General features: G+C 34.5%; 3 protein-coding genes across 3 annotated transcripts; 2 read left to right on the top strand and 1 right to left on the bottom strand.

The window, feature by feature from the left end:
- Positions 1-449: 449 nt before the first annotated feature.
- On the top strand, positions 450-1,242 carry LOC7457659 (chaperone protein dnaJ 11, chloroplastic). Its single transcript, XM_002300543.4, has one exon. It carries the CDS (start codon positions 531-533, stop codon positions 1,023-1,025), a length of 495 nt encoding a protein of 164 aa, XP_002300579.3. The 5' UTR covers positions 450-530; the 3' UTR covers positions 1,026-1,242.
- Positions 1,243-1,828: 586 nt separating this feature from the next.
- Positions 1,829-9,851, bottom strand: LOC7471701 (enhancer of mRNA-decapping protein 4). The gene is made up of 12 exons (XM_024599399.2): positions 8,950-9,851; positions 8,412-8,461; positions 8,179-8,335; positions 7,825-8,043; positions 7,004-7,132; positions 5,205-6,758; positions 4,323-4,682; positions 4,128-4,247; positions 3,627-3,797; positions 2,933-3,088; positions 2,704-2,829; positions 1,829-2,400 (listed from the first exon to the last, which is right to left on the bottom strand). The coding sequence occupies exons 1-12, from the start codon at positions 9,748-9,750 to the stop codon at positions 2,092-2,094; spliced, it is 4,152 nt and encodes a 1,383-aa protein (XP_024455167.2). The 5' UTR covers positions 9,751-9,851; the 3' UTR covers positions 1,829-2,091.
- Positions 9,852-13,440: 3,589 nt separating this feature from the next.
- On the top strand, positions 13,441-14,015 carry LOC7471700 (uncharacterized). The gene has a single exon (XM_002300542.4). It carries the CDS (start codon positions 13,573-13,575, stop codon positions 13,801-13,803), a length of 231 nt encoding a protein of 76 aa, XP_002300578.4. The 5' UTR covers positions 13,441-13,572; the 3' UTR covers positions 13,804-14,015.
- The last annotated feature ends 3,273 nt before the right edge of the window (positions 14,016-17,288 follow it).

The raw sequence follows: 17,288 nt of genomic DNA, 5'->3' as shown, positions 1-17,288 counted from the left end.
ATTTTGTTAATTTCTTTTATTTTTTTATAGGAGAAATATATATATATATATATATATATATATATATATATATAAAACTGTTTTGTGTAGTGGTGACCGACTCCTCTATTTATCTAATCTAACCATTTGATTATGGACTGCATGACCCTTTTTCTATGCGAAAAAAAATAGTTCTAGAAAATGGAAAAAGAAAAAAGAAAATGGAAAATAGCTCTTTCTTCTAGAAGGTCTTTATTATATTATCCTATTAACTAACGAATTTAATAAATATATAATAAATTCCACGTCAGCAACAGCAAACAGCCCATTGGAAAGATCTCCAACAAAATAGACAACTGCCACTCCTCAGACCCACTGTTTTCTTTTCTTCCTTTTCAGATAAATAATAAATAAATATTCTTTTAAAAAAATAAAATTGACCTCTCTCTATATATATATAAATAACAGTCTCTCTCCTCTCCATTCCACACAATTTCGCTCCAAAATCATCTTCTCTTATACCCCCTTTGCCCCTGGAACCCTCTCTTCCAATGTATGCCATCTCTTCCACCCCCGCTCTAACCACCGCCGCAACGGCCGCGGCTACCGCCAATATAGTCCAAAAAACTTTCCTTCCATCGTCGATCACGACATCCTCCACTCGTTCTCTCCGGGGATTTCGAATCAAGGCCTCGGTTTCAACGTTTCCTGACACTATCCGAGTAGACTCGAGGAATTCATCTCTGAGTCTGTACGAAATACTCCGGGTCAATCCAACCGCGTCGCAAGTGGAGATCAAGACTGCGTATAGAAGTCTTGCTAAGGTATACCATCCTGATGCGATGTTAGATCGCGATGATGAGCCATCCGAAGGTGTTGATTTTATTGAGATTCACAACGCTTATGAGACGTTATCGGATCCGGCAGCGAGAGCGGTTTATGATATGTCTTTATCGGCAGCCGCGAGGGATTTTTATAGGAGAGCGGTTGGATATTCGGGTGGATATTATACGACCCGAAGATGGGAAACCGATCAGTGCTGGTAAAAAGAAAATGGAAAACTGACATGGACCTGGATTGAGTGGGTATTCGGGTCGGGTTTTGTTTTTAATATTTTAGCTTCAGGATTTTTCTTTTTATTTTTTAGATAGTTTTAACATGTCTCTGCCGAGGCACCGTGTAAAGAGGTAGATTTCGTTTTGGTTTTTTTTTTAAACGAAATGCAATACAAAAAAAAAAAAAAGAGTAAATACTTTTTTATTATGATTAATTTCCTTAATAATTTTTTTATTAAACTATAAAAGATATTATTAAACCAGTTATTCCATGGTTGACAATGCTTAAGCAATTAGCTTAACTTATCGGTTGAGCTCCATGTATGTTTTTTTGAATGTTTTATTTTTAAAATATATTAAAATAATATTTTTTTATTTTTTAAAAATTATTCTTAATATTCATAAATGAAAATAATTTAAATTTTTTAAAAAATTAAATTTTCAGGGTTCAACCGTGTTTCTGAAAGCAAAGCCCATCGGGCTGATATCAAGTCAGCCGGCTGTTTTTTTATATATTCAACTTCGAAAAACAATATTCAAGTTACTGTGATTTTATTTTTTTAAAACATGGTTGTAAATATTATTTTTATTCAAATATACCTGTAACATTTAAATATAATTTTTTTTTAAAAAAATACATGTCCACAGTGTATCAGTTTTATTAAAAAATAATTATTTTTTATATTTTCAAATATAAAAAATATTAATTTTTTTTAAAAAATATTACAACTTGTATTTCTAAACACATCGAAAGACGTGGCGAGATCACACAACAAAGGGCCCTAAAAGAGAGAGAGTACCAACACACTTTGAATTAAACCATGAAATTTAATGTCATGAGGATAGAATCTTTAAACATGCTAAAGATTATTTCACAGATAAGAAGAGAGCATCATTTTGCCTCTACGAACTACAAACTCCTCTCTTTCAATTACTTCTACGAATTGGGAAATGTAGAAAATCCACGACCCTATATATGAACCACCAAAGATTTGTACACTGTCTCCTACTTCAAAACTCTGCCCTGTTTTTTGCACAGTGGTTGTCAATGGGAGCATCATTTACAGGTCACCAGCAAGTAATTAACGACATGCATGAGAATACGGATGCTTGTGATGTCAGCGCCAGTAACGCCAGCTGATCTCCTTAGCTGGTTCAAAATCTCACATACTTGCTCGACAATAGGCCGTGCATAGTAAGCAATCATTTGGTCTGTTGGCTGTATGGCAGCCGCCACCACTGTCATCCACTCAAGCTTTCGAGGAGTCTCTTTGCTTATATCACAGGCTAGCTGCTGTAGAAGTGCGAGTAATACTCTTTGGCTTAGTGGAGGAGGAGACATAGCCATGATACCCTGCAGATCAACCTGGAAAAAATAGGAGAGCAAAATTAAAATGACCGCCTCTTCTCAAGTCCATTTCAAAGTTTAGATAAGAACCACAATCCCAGCAGACTAGCATGAGACAAGAAACGCATAAAGGAATAGCGGGGGGAAAAAATGCAACAGCACCTATGAGAACAAGAATAATAACTAGACATCTTCCATTTCATATTTTTCAGACTGAAAACATGACATGAAATAAAACTTGACATTTGTGAAGCAAAATTCTTCTTAACCAGAAGCATTGACTAGCAGAAGCAAACAACATGTTTCATAACGAGAAAATACCTGACAACACAGCCAGGATACCATGGCCACATCACTTCTTTGTAGCACAATAGTGAATGCCGCCTCGTATTGTTGTTCAGATATTAATCGTGTTAGCTCTTTTGTTGGATCCAAAGGTGTTTCAACCTGAATCATCAACGGGGAAGGCTTAGAATTACCTCCGCGATAACAAATGATATTTGACAGTCATAAGCAGCTGAAACAGTTCAGATCATAAAACATAACAAACCTTCTCATGGAAGCTAGCCAAAGGTCCATTGCTAGGTTGTGTAGCCAACGAATTTGTTGCACCTGAGTTTGCTGCAATAGCTAACAGCTGTCTTTGACTATCAGCCAACTCTGTACTCAAGGTTTTCGTCAATGATGATGCTGAGTTGATGGAATCCTGCATTTAGTGAGCGCACACATACAAAAAGGAAAAAAATAATTCAGGCAAATATGGAAAAAAAAAGAGAGACAAAAGGACCACTGCAGCACATCCATTTGCTTCGACTTGCAATACTAAAAGCACAATAGCAACACATACTAAACAGCCACTGCCTTCATGGCAGTTGCGATCTAGATTCTGTGATACACCCTTACTCCTTAAATACCTATAGTAAGACCTCAATGACCAAAAAGCACATCATAGCCTCAAGTCATATGTAATCGCCCTTTGCTAAGTTCATGATCCCCAAGAAGAACCTATATTTGGCTAATATATCTGAATGACAGACGTATAGAGTGAAACAATTTGGCAAGCTGCTTGAAAAATTGGATATTGTTAGGATGAAAATATGATTATTCACATACAAATCCAAATTCAAAATAAACAGACAACTCTTGCTCAGGATCCATCCGAAAAAACCCCAACATTTCAGTTTTCAATAAATTAATGAAGGCTTCTTTATAATGAATTCATAACGCGGCACAAGAAAACACACCCTTAAAGTGAGTGCCAATGAAGAATGTGCAGATTCAAAATGCTGCTGGGTTGTAGCTGTATGCTCGACCATCCCTTTCCGAAAGGCAGCATCTACTTGATCAAACATAGCTTTGCAAGACATCTCAAAGGCAGGGATTACTGACGCTTCCAGACCAGCCTTCAAGGAATCCTGCGTGAAAAGTTATATTATCAACAATGTCTGACAGACACTCCCTAGATTCATACCAAAAGTTATACGATGATGTAATGCTCCTCAGGAAAATAATATCGGGCATGCATCTTCAATAGAAAACCATTAACCAGCCTAGGACCCACCAGGTCCATGTAGTATTTTGCAAAAACAGATAGCCCTACCCTTCAGCATTTGTGTGTGAAGTGGCTACACTTACAGCTTGAGCTGGCAACATTCGGTATCAAGCCCAAGACTTTTACCATTGATTCAGAGGCCCACTGATGTTTAATTATTCAAAACAATTATGATAAGCTAACTTCTTCATACCTGGAGAGCTTGCTTGCCAGAAGTTTGAAACTGAGCTTGGATTTGCCTAGCAACAGTAGCCTCAAGTTTTGAGTTAACTGATTTCTCCAGTTGATTCACTGCCTTGTCACCAACTCCTCTCTGGAGAAAGAAAAACATCAGTAAGAAAATATTTAATTTCTGAATAAAAATGCATATGATTTTCAGATATCTTACCTGGAAAGACTCGACAATAACAGAAGATACTGTTTTCTCGATGACTGGAGATATTGTGCGAACTACACCTTGTCCAACTGAAGCCAATTCCTTCTTCAGTGCTTTCTCTAACATGGCTGCCAAGTCCTTATTGATAAAATTCAAGATCAAACTTGTTATCTGCTGTGTGCGATCTCGCAATAACTTCTCATTCTTTGCATTCTCTTCTTGAAATCGAGCCCACAATGCATCAGTATTGGCTTTGATGGCTTTCTCAATGTTCCGCCCCAAAGTGGTCTCTAGTCTTCTACATTCTTTAGAAACAGGAATTGCAACCATATTTGACATCTGCTTATTCATTTCCTTTTGTGTGATCACTAGCTGGAAAATAAATAGAAAGAAAGAACACCAATGTCAAAAGTGGATGAGCACTGACTAAAGGACAATAAGGTTTTGTGTTATACTTTCTAAGATGAAATCATAGAAACTAGAAAACAAGATTTTTGTTTGCAAAATCTAACACCACTATTAGCAAAGAATTGTGCTATGTAGCACAGAAGATCATGCATGGCGAGTGCACAGAAAAAAACACCACCACTCATTGGTAAGACCCACATGTAGAGCCCACCAAGTCAATGAAAGTGATATTATTTATGCATAAGAATTTATTCATATGCAAGAAAAAAACAAGAAGAAGAAGAATGAAAATCTTCCTTAATCCCCAGCCCAATAATGAACAGGGACTAACAAAGGGATTGTAGCCAAATACAGTAGCACAAGGTTCTTGCTTGCAGCCATATATGTTCCTTGTCAAATCTTTAAGTTTATGACATTGTCTAGCAAGAAAATAACACATGCTACGTAAGGTAGGGTATTTTCCATGTGCAGAGTCTAACCAATCACCTGATTAATTGCCTCCTGCATAGCCAAAAACCGAGGAAAGGCACCCTCCACGGAGAGGAGATTTGAAGCCCCGACAGGTTCGTTCAAAGAATCTGTTGAATTAAAGGCAGGTGGAGATTGAGAAGATGAACCTGATGCTTGAGAATTTTTCCCCTTCTGCTTCTTCCCTTTTGTACTTGGAGTTGTTGACAGTGGAACAACTGTCGACACAGTGGACTCAGAAACTTTCCCAGATATATCTTTTGTTGAGTCGTGGACTTCATCCCCACCTGCATGAGAAGGTGGGGCAAGAGACTCGCTAATGCCAACACCATCAACTTGTCCACTTTCCTCAATATTTTTGTCTGGCTGTAATGCACAACACTCTCTAGTCATCTCAACACCAAGATCTGATGCCTGGGAGCAAAAGATTTTTTCCTTGTTTTCAAAAACAGGCCTTTTGGATTCCCCTCGAAGACTAAATCCGTCATCTCGAGTGGCTATTGTTTCACCAACTGTTTTAACTTCCACCTCAGCATTGACAACATCATTATTTACAACCACATCTTGAACATTTGAGTCAACCTCGCTCTTGCCCTCATTAACATTGGTAATTTCAGAGGATGAAGCACCCATTAAAATCTCAGAAGGGGTTATTAGATGAGTTGGGTGTTTAAATGTAACAGGAGGATTAAGAGTGGTAGAATTATCTTGTACAATTTTCTCATTCCTCGAGTCACCATCCAAGGAAGGCACATCGGACAAATTTGAACAAATTGTGTCCATTTGCTGGTCAACTGAATAATCGATAGCTGGTTGATTAAAACCTTGGTTGCTGGATGCAGGACTTGGCTCAAACATTCCCCCAACTGCAAACTCAGCAAGACCTCTAGATAATCTAGGTCTCAAAGGAAGAGGAGGTGATGGAACACAAACTATATCAGCATCACTAGTTGATGAGGACATATTTGAAGCAATAGTTCTGGGGTCCATATTTGAAGCAGGAGTATCTTGTTGCGGAGTGGTCACATCAACTGATGTGGAGCTCATAAGAACATCAGAATATTTACGTCCATGTGACTCCAGGGCAGCATATCCATCAGCATTAGGCACACCATGTAAAACACTGGAATCTGACCTCTCTGAACCCACATTTTCCATCAAAGGTGGCAGGCACTGACATAATTCCAAAGTATACTGTTGAATTGCCTGTGTCTGTACGCAATAAACTTGAGCAACAGATTGGCCATGCACAACGTCACTTGTCCCAGTTAAACTCAAAATAGGCATAGTGACAGTAAACTCTGATATGTAGTCCATACTAGTTGATGCTGGATTAGGACCGTAATCTAAATGCACAGCATATATAGCACTCCTCTTTGCATTTGCAAGTAAAATAAGGCCCATTTGAGACAACGCTACTACTTGATTGAAGAATGCCTCCTCAGCTCGAGGTTCAGCTGAACTCTTCAGCTCTAATGTCTGGGTGCAATTCAACAAATCAGAATCATTAGGCAGGAGCCAGCCTTCTTCACTAGCTGAGGCCCAAATCTTCATTTCCCTGTTCTGAGGCCCCTGTTCAAAAGTTTTGGAAGATTGATTAACAAAAGGTGTAAACATTAGCTCCAGGGAAATAAAAAATAAAAACTGGACTCTACAGTGATCCAAGCTCGAAATTAAATTTCAAAAGAATCCAAACAATCAAATGCATGCCAACTTGCTTGACAATCTAACTACACAAAAGCTCAGGTTCTCAACACCTGGCTACCACATTGTGATCCAAGACTATGACAAATGAAAATAAAGATCTTAGTATGTACTGCTGTGACAAGTATGATGTGATCTGGCCGGTCAGTAGCAGTCATGAACGTGGCTGAATAAACAGGTTGGCTATCGTGCGGTCTCAAAACCACAAGGGGCGATGCCTTGTGATCCTCCCAAATCTTTATCTGTCACACAAAAATGCAGTTCATTAGAAACCCCTTTTAATTTCCAAAAACTATAAGAAATATGCACAAGGCACACATAAACAGCCTTACTCTAGGGATGTGCAAGCACAGCATGCAAGGAAAATGTCTCTTAAATTGCTATCAGTTCAAACTGTAATAAAAGCTTCATGACCAATAAATCCAGATAACACAAAGCAATATCATAGCAGGGAAACTCAATGCCTCAGCTTCCCTATTAGACAGCAGTTTTAGCTATGCAAAGTGAACTTTTTTTTGACTTTGGTGAGAGTTGGGTTTTTTTCAAATTTTATTTCTCCTACTCAAACGATTGATAAAAGAGGCCCCCCTCCATAGTATTTCTACTCATAACTCCACCCAGGACATCCATGTTCGTGCTTCTCTGAGGGTTCTTTGCTTTCTTTTAATCAATTTCAACATTCTTTTATCTATTGGAGAGACAAGAAATGGACATAGAGAAACCCTAAATTAACCTATCCATATATTGCATCAAGAAATTAGACACGCAACTATGCCAAAATGCAACTTCAACATTCCTGTTACAGAAGGATAAAAAAGAATTCATGTGTGCGGTTTAAGCCATTTAAATAAATAGTTTGAAGAAAGAAATAAGTGAAAGTTGCATAAAGAACTATAAGTATCAAGTGCATCCAAAGATAAGGACAAATACAAACCGTGCCATCCATAGAAGCAGATACCAAACGGGTGGTCATCCATTGGCACATTGACAAATCAGTGACTTCTCCATCATGTTTACCAACGAATTGGACCCCATCAATCAGCTTGTCAACAGTACATTGAAGAGGTGCCTCAGATGAATAGACTTCGCCCTTTCCAACTTTATTAGTGTCAATTCTCAGAACTCGTTTACCAACTCCAACAACCAAAATTTCCTTTAAAAAAGTGAAAGTATGATGTCATAAGCAATATGACAAAAGCAACTAAGCAAACAAGAGAAACACCACCATAAAATCACTAGTATTATAGAAACTCCTTCATCGATGATAAGCTGTCAAAGAATGCCATACCTGTTTATAGCAATGCCAACAAACCCTTGGGTTTTTAATTTCCCCCTCACCAACTATTTGGACAGCAATAATTGTCTGTGCTGTAATCTGTGGCTTATCTTCCACATCCGGACCTTCAGAGATCTTCCAGACATTAATCCGTCCATCTATGCCAGCACTGCACAAAAGCATGTCAAATAACCCAAAGACAATAAAAAGATGAGGAAATCATAGTATACAAAACAGGATCTAACCTAGCCAAAAGATGAACATCCTCGGCAAAAAAAGCCATGTCAGTGACCCTCTGAAAGAACAAAGCACCAGCTTAGATAATAATGATAATAATAATAATAATAATAAGCAGAGCAAATCAATAAGCAGCTTAACAAATCTTCATAGCCACTTTAAAAATAATATATCCAGTATAAAATAAAACCACAAAAGGCAGTTCTTCTCATATATTCTTGAAATCCATAAAATACCCTGAAATGAAGTCATACAGACACGCAATTGCGACAATGACGTCAATTATGGTAATGAATTCTTACAACAATGGCAATGGCATGACTTATGGTAATGAATTCTTACAACAATAACAGGCAACAACACACCAGAAATTCAATGAACAAAAACCCCACAGCATCTAAATTGCATTCCAGTCTCACAAAAGCATGACTTCATTCATTTCTAAAACACCGCTGATAAAACCCACACACATTATGTCACCAAAACACGTAAACAACTCAAGAAAAAAAAAACTTTAATAGGGTACAGGAATCAATGAAACCTAACCTGAGAATGTGTCCGAAACAAAGACCTCAGCGCGGTATTAATATTAAGAATCCTAATATTCCCTTGCTTCAACCCATAACAAATATAAGTCCTATTAACAGCAATTTGCCTTCCTAAACACAGCTGAGGATCAGAAAAGTACTTAGTTATAGGCGTAACTTCAAGCTGGGGTTGCGCCTCTCCTTGCAATCTAACATCCACATCATACACTACATTTTCACCCGCTACCCTCCTTCCCTTGGGCATCTTGCTACTAGTACTGCTAGGCATCCTAATAGGCCCCGAAAAAATATTATTACTATTATTAACAGCTCCAGAAAAATCTTGCGCAGGCGCGGCCGGCGGTGGGATTGGTGGGGGTTCTTGATTTTGAGGGGTGCGGAGGAGTGCCATGATTTCGGCACCAGAACGGTCTTGGAGTTGTTGGTTTGGGGTGAGAGGGGGTGTGGGATAAGAGAGGGAACGTTGGGGGTTAGCAAGAGGAGGTGGGTTGCTAGGGTTAGGGTTTTGTTGGAGAGGGTAAGGAGGTTGAAATTGTTGTTGTTGGGGTGGGAAGGGAAACGGGAAGTTGGGGTAGTGAGGGAAGTGGTGGGTCCCAGTGGATGGAGGGTAAGAAGAAGGGATTTGTTGGGGTGGAGGAATCATGATGAGATTGGGAGGAGGAGGAGAAGGGGAGGAAGAAGGGTTTTGAGGTGGTGGTGGTGTGGATGTGGGCATGAAGAACTTGTGCATGTCAAAAGGAGGAGGTTGTGGTTGTGGTTGCGGTTGTTGATGTTGATGTTGGGGATTTGGGGATGCCATGGCGAGAGAGAGGGAGGAGAGGAAGGGAGTAGAAGAGGGAGAAGAAGACAAGTGAGAAAGGAAGAACAGGAGAGGAGGGTTTTGGGGTTTTTTCTTTTTTTGACTTTTGAGGGGGGGGTTGGAAAAAGATAATATATAAAGGGTTAAGAAATATGTTTTGGGAAGATGAGGGACTATAATGAATATTTGTTTTCGGTTTTATTAAGTCATAGGATATAATTTGTAGTGTTTTTTTAAAATTATATTTAAGAATTTCTAATAAATATTCATCAAGTGTATAAAATGCTTTATATATATGTATATAACAAAAAAAAGGTTTTTAGGGCTTTATTATAAATTTTATATATGTATTTTCAAATTGGTAATTGAGTTTGCATTTTAATAAATCAAAATTCTCTAAAGTAATTAATAGTAACTAGATTAGAAAATTGTCATTCCCCCTCTAACAATAATAATTTTTAATTATGATATAAATAGCTTTTTTTTTAAATGATATATCCATTAGTTTAAAAAAATTAAAATTTAAAGATTATATAAGTTTTTGGTTCAAGATATACTGAACAACTCTTTTAATTTTGAGTTAATATAAGTTTTAAGCTGTATATAAATTCATCTAAAACATGTGTTATGTATTTCTATAATATTTAAATCATCATTTCAAAATTCAGATAGACCTCTCGATACAAGACTAGCCCTGTTTGTTTTTGTGTTTTCAAAGCATTTTGAAAAAAAAAATATTTTTTATTTTTTTCTTAACTTTAAATTAATATTTTTTGGTGTTTTCATATCATTTTGATGTGCTGATATCAAAAATAATTTTTTTAAAAAAAAATTATTTTTGAGGTAAAAACACTTTGAAAAACAACTACAATCATACTCCCAAACACGCCATTAAATATTATAATTTATAAACAAAATACATGCCGCCTCAACTATTATTGGAATTGTCATTAATATTGTAATTAAATATTAAATATTTACTTCTTGAAACAAAAAAAAAGGAAAGAGTTTGTTAAACTTCTAAAATATTGAAAAAGGAAACGGTATTTTCCCGTATAAATAGTACAAATATAGTTTTTAAATTTTTTCTATTATAGTGGGAAATATAGCTAAGGAAAATCTGTGATTTTTTGTTCTTTAGAAAAAACTAATTGCTTAGATCCCCCCACTCTTTTCCCCCCTTATTCTAGACATAATTATCAATTTATATTTTAACTATTTATCATTAATTTATTTTTGTTTTATCTTTATTTTTTTGTATTTATTTTTAGTTCTTTCGTTTATTTCCTTACAATTCGTTTTTTTTATTCTTGATACGTTAAATATTTATTACTCCACAGTTAATCTATTTATATAATTCTTTTTATTCCTATCTTCATTTTTTTTATCTATTTTTTTAATTTTTCTTTTTTTTCCTTATAATTTTTTTTTAAATATTATACAAAGATTAAAAGAAAAAGGTGTTTAACTATAGCAATTATAAAACTATCCCATTTATCTATTATGTTAAAAATTAACTCGATATCTTACATTTTTTATTAATACATATGATCTTCAATTTATTTTATTATATATAAGTATTGACTTTTTGATTCACGATTATATTTTTAACTTAATGTCAAGAACACGTTAATAACACTTACACATTCATTCTTTTGTGTTAACACTTTTTTTTTTGCATTTATTTGCACGAATAGTTCTTGATTTATTTAATTAAATGCATGTATAAATTTTTTTAATTTATGATTGAGGTTTTTTGTAAAAAAAAAACACAATAGAAAAGCTTACATATTTATGTTTTTTGCCAAAATAATTTATCCAATGAATTACCAAAATAAAAACATTGATGGTCATTACATTATTAAATTCAAATTAAATTAAATGTTTTTATTATTTTATTCAAACATCTATATTCTAACAATACCTTCATCTCTTACAGAAAAAAAAAATATTTATCATTCAATAATCAATATCTTGAATGGACCTCTACCTTACTTATGGACCTGCGGTTAAACATAAGTAAAAAAACTAATGATTACTTATTTAGTATTAAATAGAAGTGTACTGAAGTATGAGTTGTTGTGATATGTTTGTCAAAATGTACAATGAACTAAATTTAAAGCCCATTTGATATTTTAGTAGCGTTTACTTTTCAAAGTACTTTTTTGTTTGAAAATGTATCAAAATATATATATATTTATTTTTTAAAACTCATTTTGATACTAACATATTAAAATGATATGAAAACACAAAAAAAATAATTAAAACAAAAAAAAATCAATTTTTTTCAAAGCACTTTTGAAATACAAAAACAAAACATGTTCCTAGTTATCTTGATGGGCTTCAACTTTCAATCCTATTTCTTCAAGGAATTTTCTCAACTTTCTAGGTCCATTTGAAATTTGACATACTCAAAAGTCTATCCTAGCCACAAACGGGCCTACTATAATCATGCTCCCTCGAATTCAGGTCCCGTTTGATATTGTGGTTCAACAATGCTTTTGAAGATTTTTTATTTTTTTTAGATTTAAATTATATTATTATTTTTTTTGGATTGTTTCGATGCGCTAATATCAAAATTAAATTTAAAAAAATAAAAAAATTATTTTAATATATCTCTAAATAAAAAAACACTTTAAAAAACAATTTATACCACACTATCAAACAAGCCTACCTTACCCTCCAAATACTTTATTGCTTGAAAAACCCAAAACATGTCCAAAATTCCTTTACACCACAAGGTTAGGAGGGTTAGGGGTGTTTGAGAGTGCTTTTGCTTCTATTGTTTGGTGTTTTTTTAAAGTATTTTTGGTATAAAAAACATTAAATTGATGTTTTTTAGTGTTTTTTTAATGATTTTAATGCGCGAATATTAAAAATAAAAATAAAATTTTAAATAATTATTTTAATATATTTTCAAGTAAAAAATTATCTTAAAAGCACACTCATAGCAATTTCGAACATCATAATGACATTCCCAACATGTACATGTCCATGGTTATTTAACTAGGAGACTCTTAACTCAGAATAAGCTAAGTTGTTATTTAGACCAAAAAAAGACATGTGATTGGTTTAATCCAATTAATTTAGAGAGTTAATCCACTTTCTATTTAATTTAATTAAAATAATCCAAACCTAGTAAAAGAAAAAAAAAAAAACTAAGGATTGAGTCATGAGTTATCCAATAACTTGGTGATTCAAACCCAAGATGGATTGGATAAGTTCCATAACTATAATTTGTTTAATGAAATGCTATGTTTGGTATTGATGTTTGACCTAATTTTTTTATTAATTTTTTTTGTTTTAAATTATTTTTAAAAAAATATTTTTAGATTATATTGATTACTAAAATGAATAATAAATTTTAAAAAATATATTATTTTAATATATTTACAGATAATTTTGTTTTACAAGATAACATCTACCAATTATCACATTGCTAAAACAGTCCACAACCCCCGCGGAATTCTACACTGAATACGGAAAAAACAGCTAAACAATTATGATAACACAGCCAATCCAACAAATCAACACTCCTTTCCCAAATGGAAAAGGGTAAAACAGCAAGAAAAATTTCACTCAATATTAGTTAGTTTCCCTTGAAGCGAACACGACAAACACACATCACGTCCAAATCTTCCCCATTAGCCAAAAACCAAAGCCCACCACCCTCCACCCACCTTGCTTTCACGTTTTCACGATCTCAAAACAAACCACCCCACAACTCCCTCCCTCCCCTTTTCATATAACTGCGACTGCCTTGTTTCACAACCAGAAACGATCAAGATCCAAGAAAAACGAGAAACCCTTATCAAGAAAAAGATGTGCTGTGGAGGTCGAATGTGCATGCTGTGCACATGTTTGATACTATTGGTGATCTTGATTGGCTTATCGTTCGGTTTTGGAGTTTTCAAGAATGGGTTTCACAAGTTGAAGGATCACCTTGATGTTTGTGATCCTAACGCTATTGGTTCATTTTGCGGCGGCGGCGGCGGCGGCAAGGCTTCAAGGCCTTTCTTGGGTTTCCCTGCTCCCCCTCCTGGCTCTTTCTAGGGACAAGAAGAATTCTCTCATTCTGCTGCTGTGATGGTTTTCTTTAGGGTTCCGAGTCCCTTTCATGTGTCCTGATTGTTTTAGGAATCTGTGATGAGATTATTTGTTGGGATTTTTTTATGTTGATTTATTTTTTTATTAAATTTTATTTATCCTAGTACATTAATTGTTTCTTGGTCTGGTCTTCATGTCAATGACAGTGAATTACTCTAGTACTATTTGTTTGATGATTGCTTATGATTATGATCGTGCTGATCAGAGATCCAGTGGCTAAGTCCTTTCAACAAATAACCGAAGAACTGCATCAGTTCTTTGTACTTCTATTTCACTTTCTTGCTTTCTGGTTTTTCAATGATGGAAAAATCCAATGTTACATTGGGCCACTGTTTGGTATAAAAGGGTCAGTATTATAAATTACATCATTTTCTTAACTGAGATTTCAAGAAAAATATGGTTGTGTTGGTTAATCAAATATTTTTGAATTTTAAATATATAATTAAGATAAAATATATATAACACTACATCGTATCGAGCCTAAGCTAGGTCAGATGGTACCAAGAACAATCAGATTGATGCTTTTGCATTTCCAGGAGCACTTCCAGCCTCGCTTGACATGAATTCTTAAGATTTCTCGCGACTTTCTAATAAATTTGGATTTGTGGTGATGATAGCTTGAATATCATGTTTACTTACTATAAGAAGTTATGTCTTGAGTTTAATTCAACTGGTCATTTTTTAGATTTGTTTTTTAGAAATCACCAGTTCGAGTACCACAAATCTCAGGACCACTGAAGACTTACATAATCGTTAACGTCAAGACATATGGAATTAGTCGAGAAGGCGCGCACAAGCTAATCTGGACATTTAATAAAAAACAAATTAAGCAAAATATTGTATGCATGAGTGCAGGTGTAAGATTGGAGTCCAAATTTGGTCTTCAAATTAGTCATGATGTAGTGGTTTTATATGAATTTGAACCTTTTTCATGCATGCTTTTTATCGTAGTGAAAACACGGCATCTAAAAGCAGGAACGGGAAGAAAATATATTTCCATTTGATGGTACAAGAAAAAAAAAAGAAAAAGGCAAAAAAAGCAGCGCAGCCTAAACGGCTAGTACTGTCCCTCCTTTGTTCTCTCTTCTGCATTTCAATGTTTTTTTTTTATATAGTTTATTGATATATTTTATGTAAATACACCTTCTAAGCAGGATTAGCTTCACTTTTTCTCTTTAGTGTGATTGAGATAGTGGTTATTTACTTATTTATGCTGTTACAGTTTGTAAAATGTACGATAAATGAATTTTTACTTGTGGTTTGTGGTAATATTTAATATGTGTTTTGTTAAAATTATTGTTGTATTAAAAATAATTTTATTTATGTTTGATAAATAACTTTTGTAAGTGTTTTTTATAGTAAAATTATCAAGAAAGACATGTATTAATTTTCATTTTATTAGTAATATTAATGTGCATTATTTAGTTATACATTAAAAAAAAATTGTTACATTGTAGTTGTTCTTCAATCATCCCATTAAGATATTTGTTATCCTATCATGAACATTATCCATTTGTGATGCCCTAACTAGAGTTGTCTTGGCTTTGAGAACATTGAACAACACCGACTAAAATATCATCCAGAATAAAATTAAATTTGATATTATATTCTATAAACGCAACATTTTCTTGAGACTTCCTCTTAATGTGGTTATGTAGTGTCATTGATGCCACTATAACCATTATCATTAAACTCGGATCGGCCTGGCGGGTTGCCCCGGGACTTGGTTGACTTGGTGGCTGAATCGGTCCGAATTAGGCAAAAGACCAGCAAAAAAAAAAAACCGGTGAAACCCAGTCGACCCGGTGGGTCGACCTAGTCAAACCCGGGCGAGACCCGACATATATATATATATATATATATATATATATATATATATATATATATATATATATATATATATATAGAGTAACTTTACTATCAACAAAAAGAAAGAACCATTTTTCTGCCCTAATTTTTTTCTTTAAAGCTTGAAAAACCAAGAGATATGGTATCTGTAATCCAAGTAGATAAAGCTATTGCTTTCCTAAAATTTTCAAGCCAAGGTAAGAATAATGTATTCTTTTAATTTTAAATGTTGTCTTCGGGTCATTTAAATTATTTGAGTTTGTAAAGAGGTTGGTTTCTTCATGAAACAATTGGTTTCTTCATGGAGCAGCTTTTGAGCTTGTGAAAGTAATGGTAAACACTCGTACTAGCAACCAAGATTGAAAAGATGGCAATTAGCTTGCCTCATCACCAATTACCTTGGCTCATAACATATTTTTCTAATTTGGCTTGCAGATCTCTTAGAATTCATGCACTATTCAACTGCATTAATATAATTAATTAGTTTTTAGCAACTTGTGTTGTGATTTTAAAAAATTATTATTCACAAATACGTGTAGTACAAAGTTTGTTGTTCTTTCTTTGAAAATAAATAAATAATAATAATAGTGTAAGCAGTTTTTTTGGCTTGAATATGGATTATTTCTAGCTTCTGTGTACCTAATTTTCTTTCTTCTTTCTTTTTTTTCTCGAAGCTGCAAAGTTTTTTGGTTTCCAGAAGTTTTGAGAGTTATTGCCAAAAAAAATTAACTGAATAATCTGAGTCCACATATTTATTAGTAACCCATTGACCCTCTCTATCTATATTGATGAATACATGGCTCTATGTCTTGTTTTGATGATTAGTAGTTTTGGTTTGTGTTTGGTCTGGACACATGCAGAGCTTTGAAGGTTTGAACAACTTGCAAAAATTGATGGGACACTTTCCTTTTTGGTGCTTGGAGATTGGGGCAGAAAAGATGCTTTCAAAGTTGCTCTTCAAGTTCTACCAACTTCCTTGTTTTTCTTTAATTTAACTATGTTTTTGTATGTTTGTGCGCGTGTAGAATGAAAGTTGAAGAAAAGGATGCAACATGTAACTGACATTTCCATCTTTTGTAGAGCTTTCCTTCAATTAATTCCTGCCTATGATTTGCATGGATACAGATGGGAAGGATTGGACAGAAGCTGGACTTTGCATTAATTCCTTTAATTTTTCGGGTTGATCCGGGTCAACCCGTGTCACCCGGGATCTAACTTCTTGACCGGGTCAACTCCTGGATCGGGTCTTATAACTATGACTACAACCTTGACTTGTGCTTTGTAGGAGTATACGTATATTTGCTTCCATACTTCAAATGTATGTTTAATGACATTGTGAAGTTACAAGCATACACGATTGAATTGCTCTTTACAACTTACTAGTTGTCCTCGACGTGAAATTTTTTGAAAGTGATAACTTGTACCAAAATAATATAGAAAGCCCCCGTGTAAACAACTTCCTGGACAAATCTGGGACAACCTATGGATCACAGTGGGCTACTCTTGGGTTCTAATTTTGATAACTTACGTTTATCCATCTGAAAAACTGTTCTTATAACATGAAAAAAGCAACACATAAGGCA

Source organism: Populus trichocarpa, chromosome 1, assembly GCF_000002775.5.
Source record: "Populus trichocarpa isolate Nisqually-1 chromosome 1, P.trichocarpa_v4.1, whole genome shotgun sequence".
In the NCBI taxonomy this organism is placed as follows: Eukaryota; Viridiplantae; Streptophyta; class Magnoliopsida; order Malpighiales; family Salicaceae; genus Populus; species Populus trichocarpa.
Note: the sequence above shows the minus strand (reverse complement) of the source record. Positions and strands in the feature narration are given on the sequence as shown.

Coding starts and splice junctions, on each gene's coding strand:
- LOC7457659 (XM_002300543.4), top strand. CDS start 531: ATGTATGCCATCTCTTCCACCCCCGCTCTAACCACCGCCGCAACGGCC.
- LOC7471701 (XM_024599399.2), bottom strand. CDS start 9,750: ATGGCATCCCCAAATCCCCAACATCAACATCAACAACCGCAACCACAA. Junction 7,133..7,824: donor CTGCTTCTATGGATGGCACG/GTTTGTATTTGT, acceptor TTTGTGTGACAG/ATAAAGATTTGGGAGGATCA. Junction 2,401..2,703: donor TATCCTGGCTGTGTTGTCAG/GTATTTTCTCGT, acceptor TATTTTTTCCAG/GTTGATCTGCAGGGTATCAT.
- LOC7471700 (XM_002300542.4), top strand. CDS start 13,573: ATGTGCTGTGGAGGTCGAATGTGCATGCTGTGCACATGTTTGATACTA.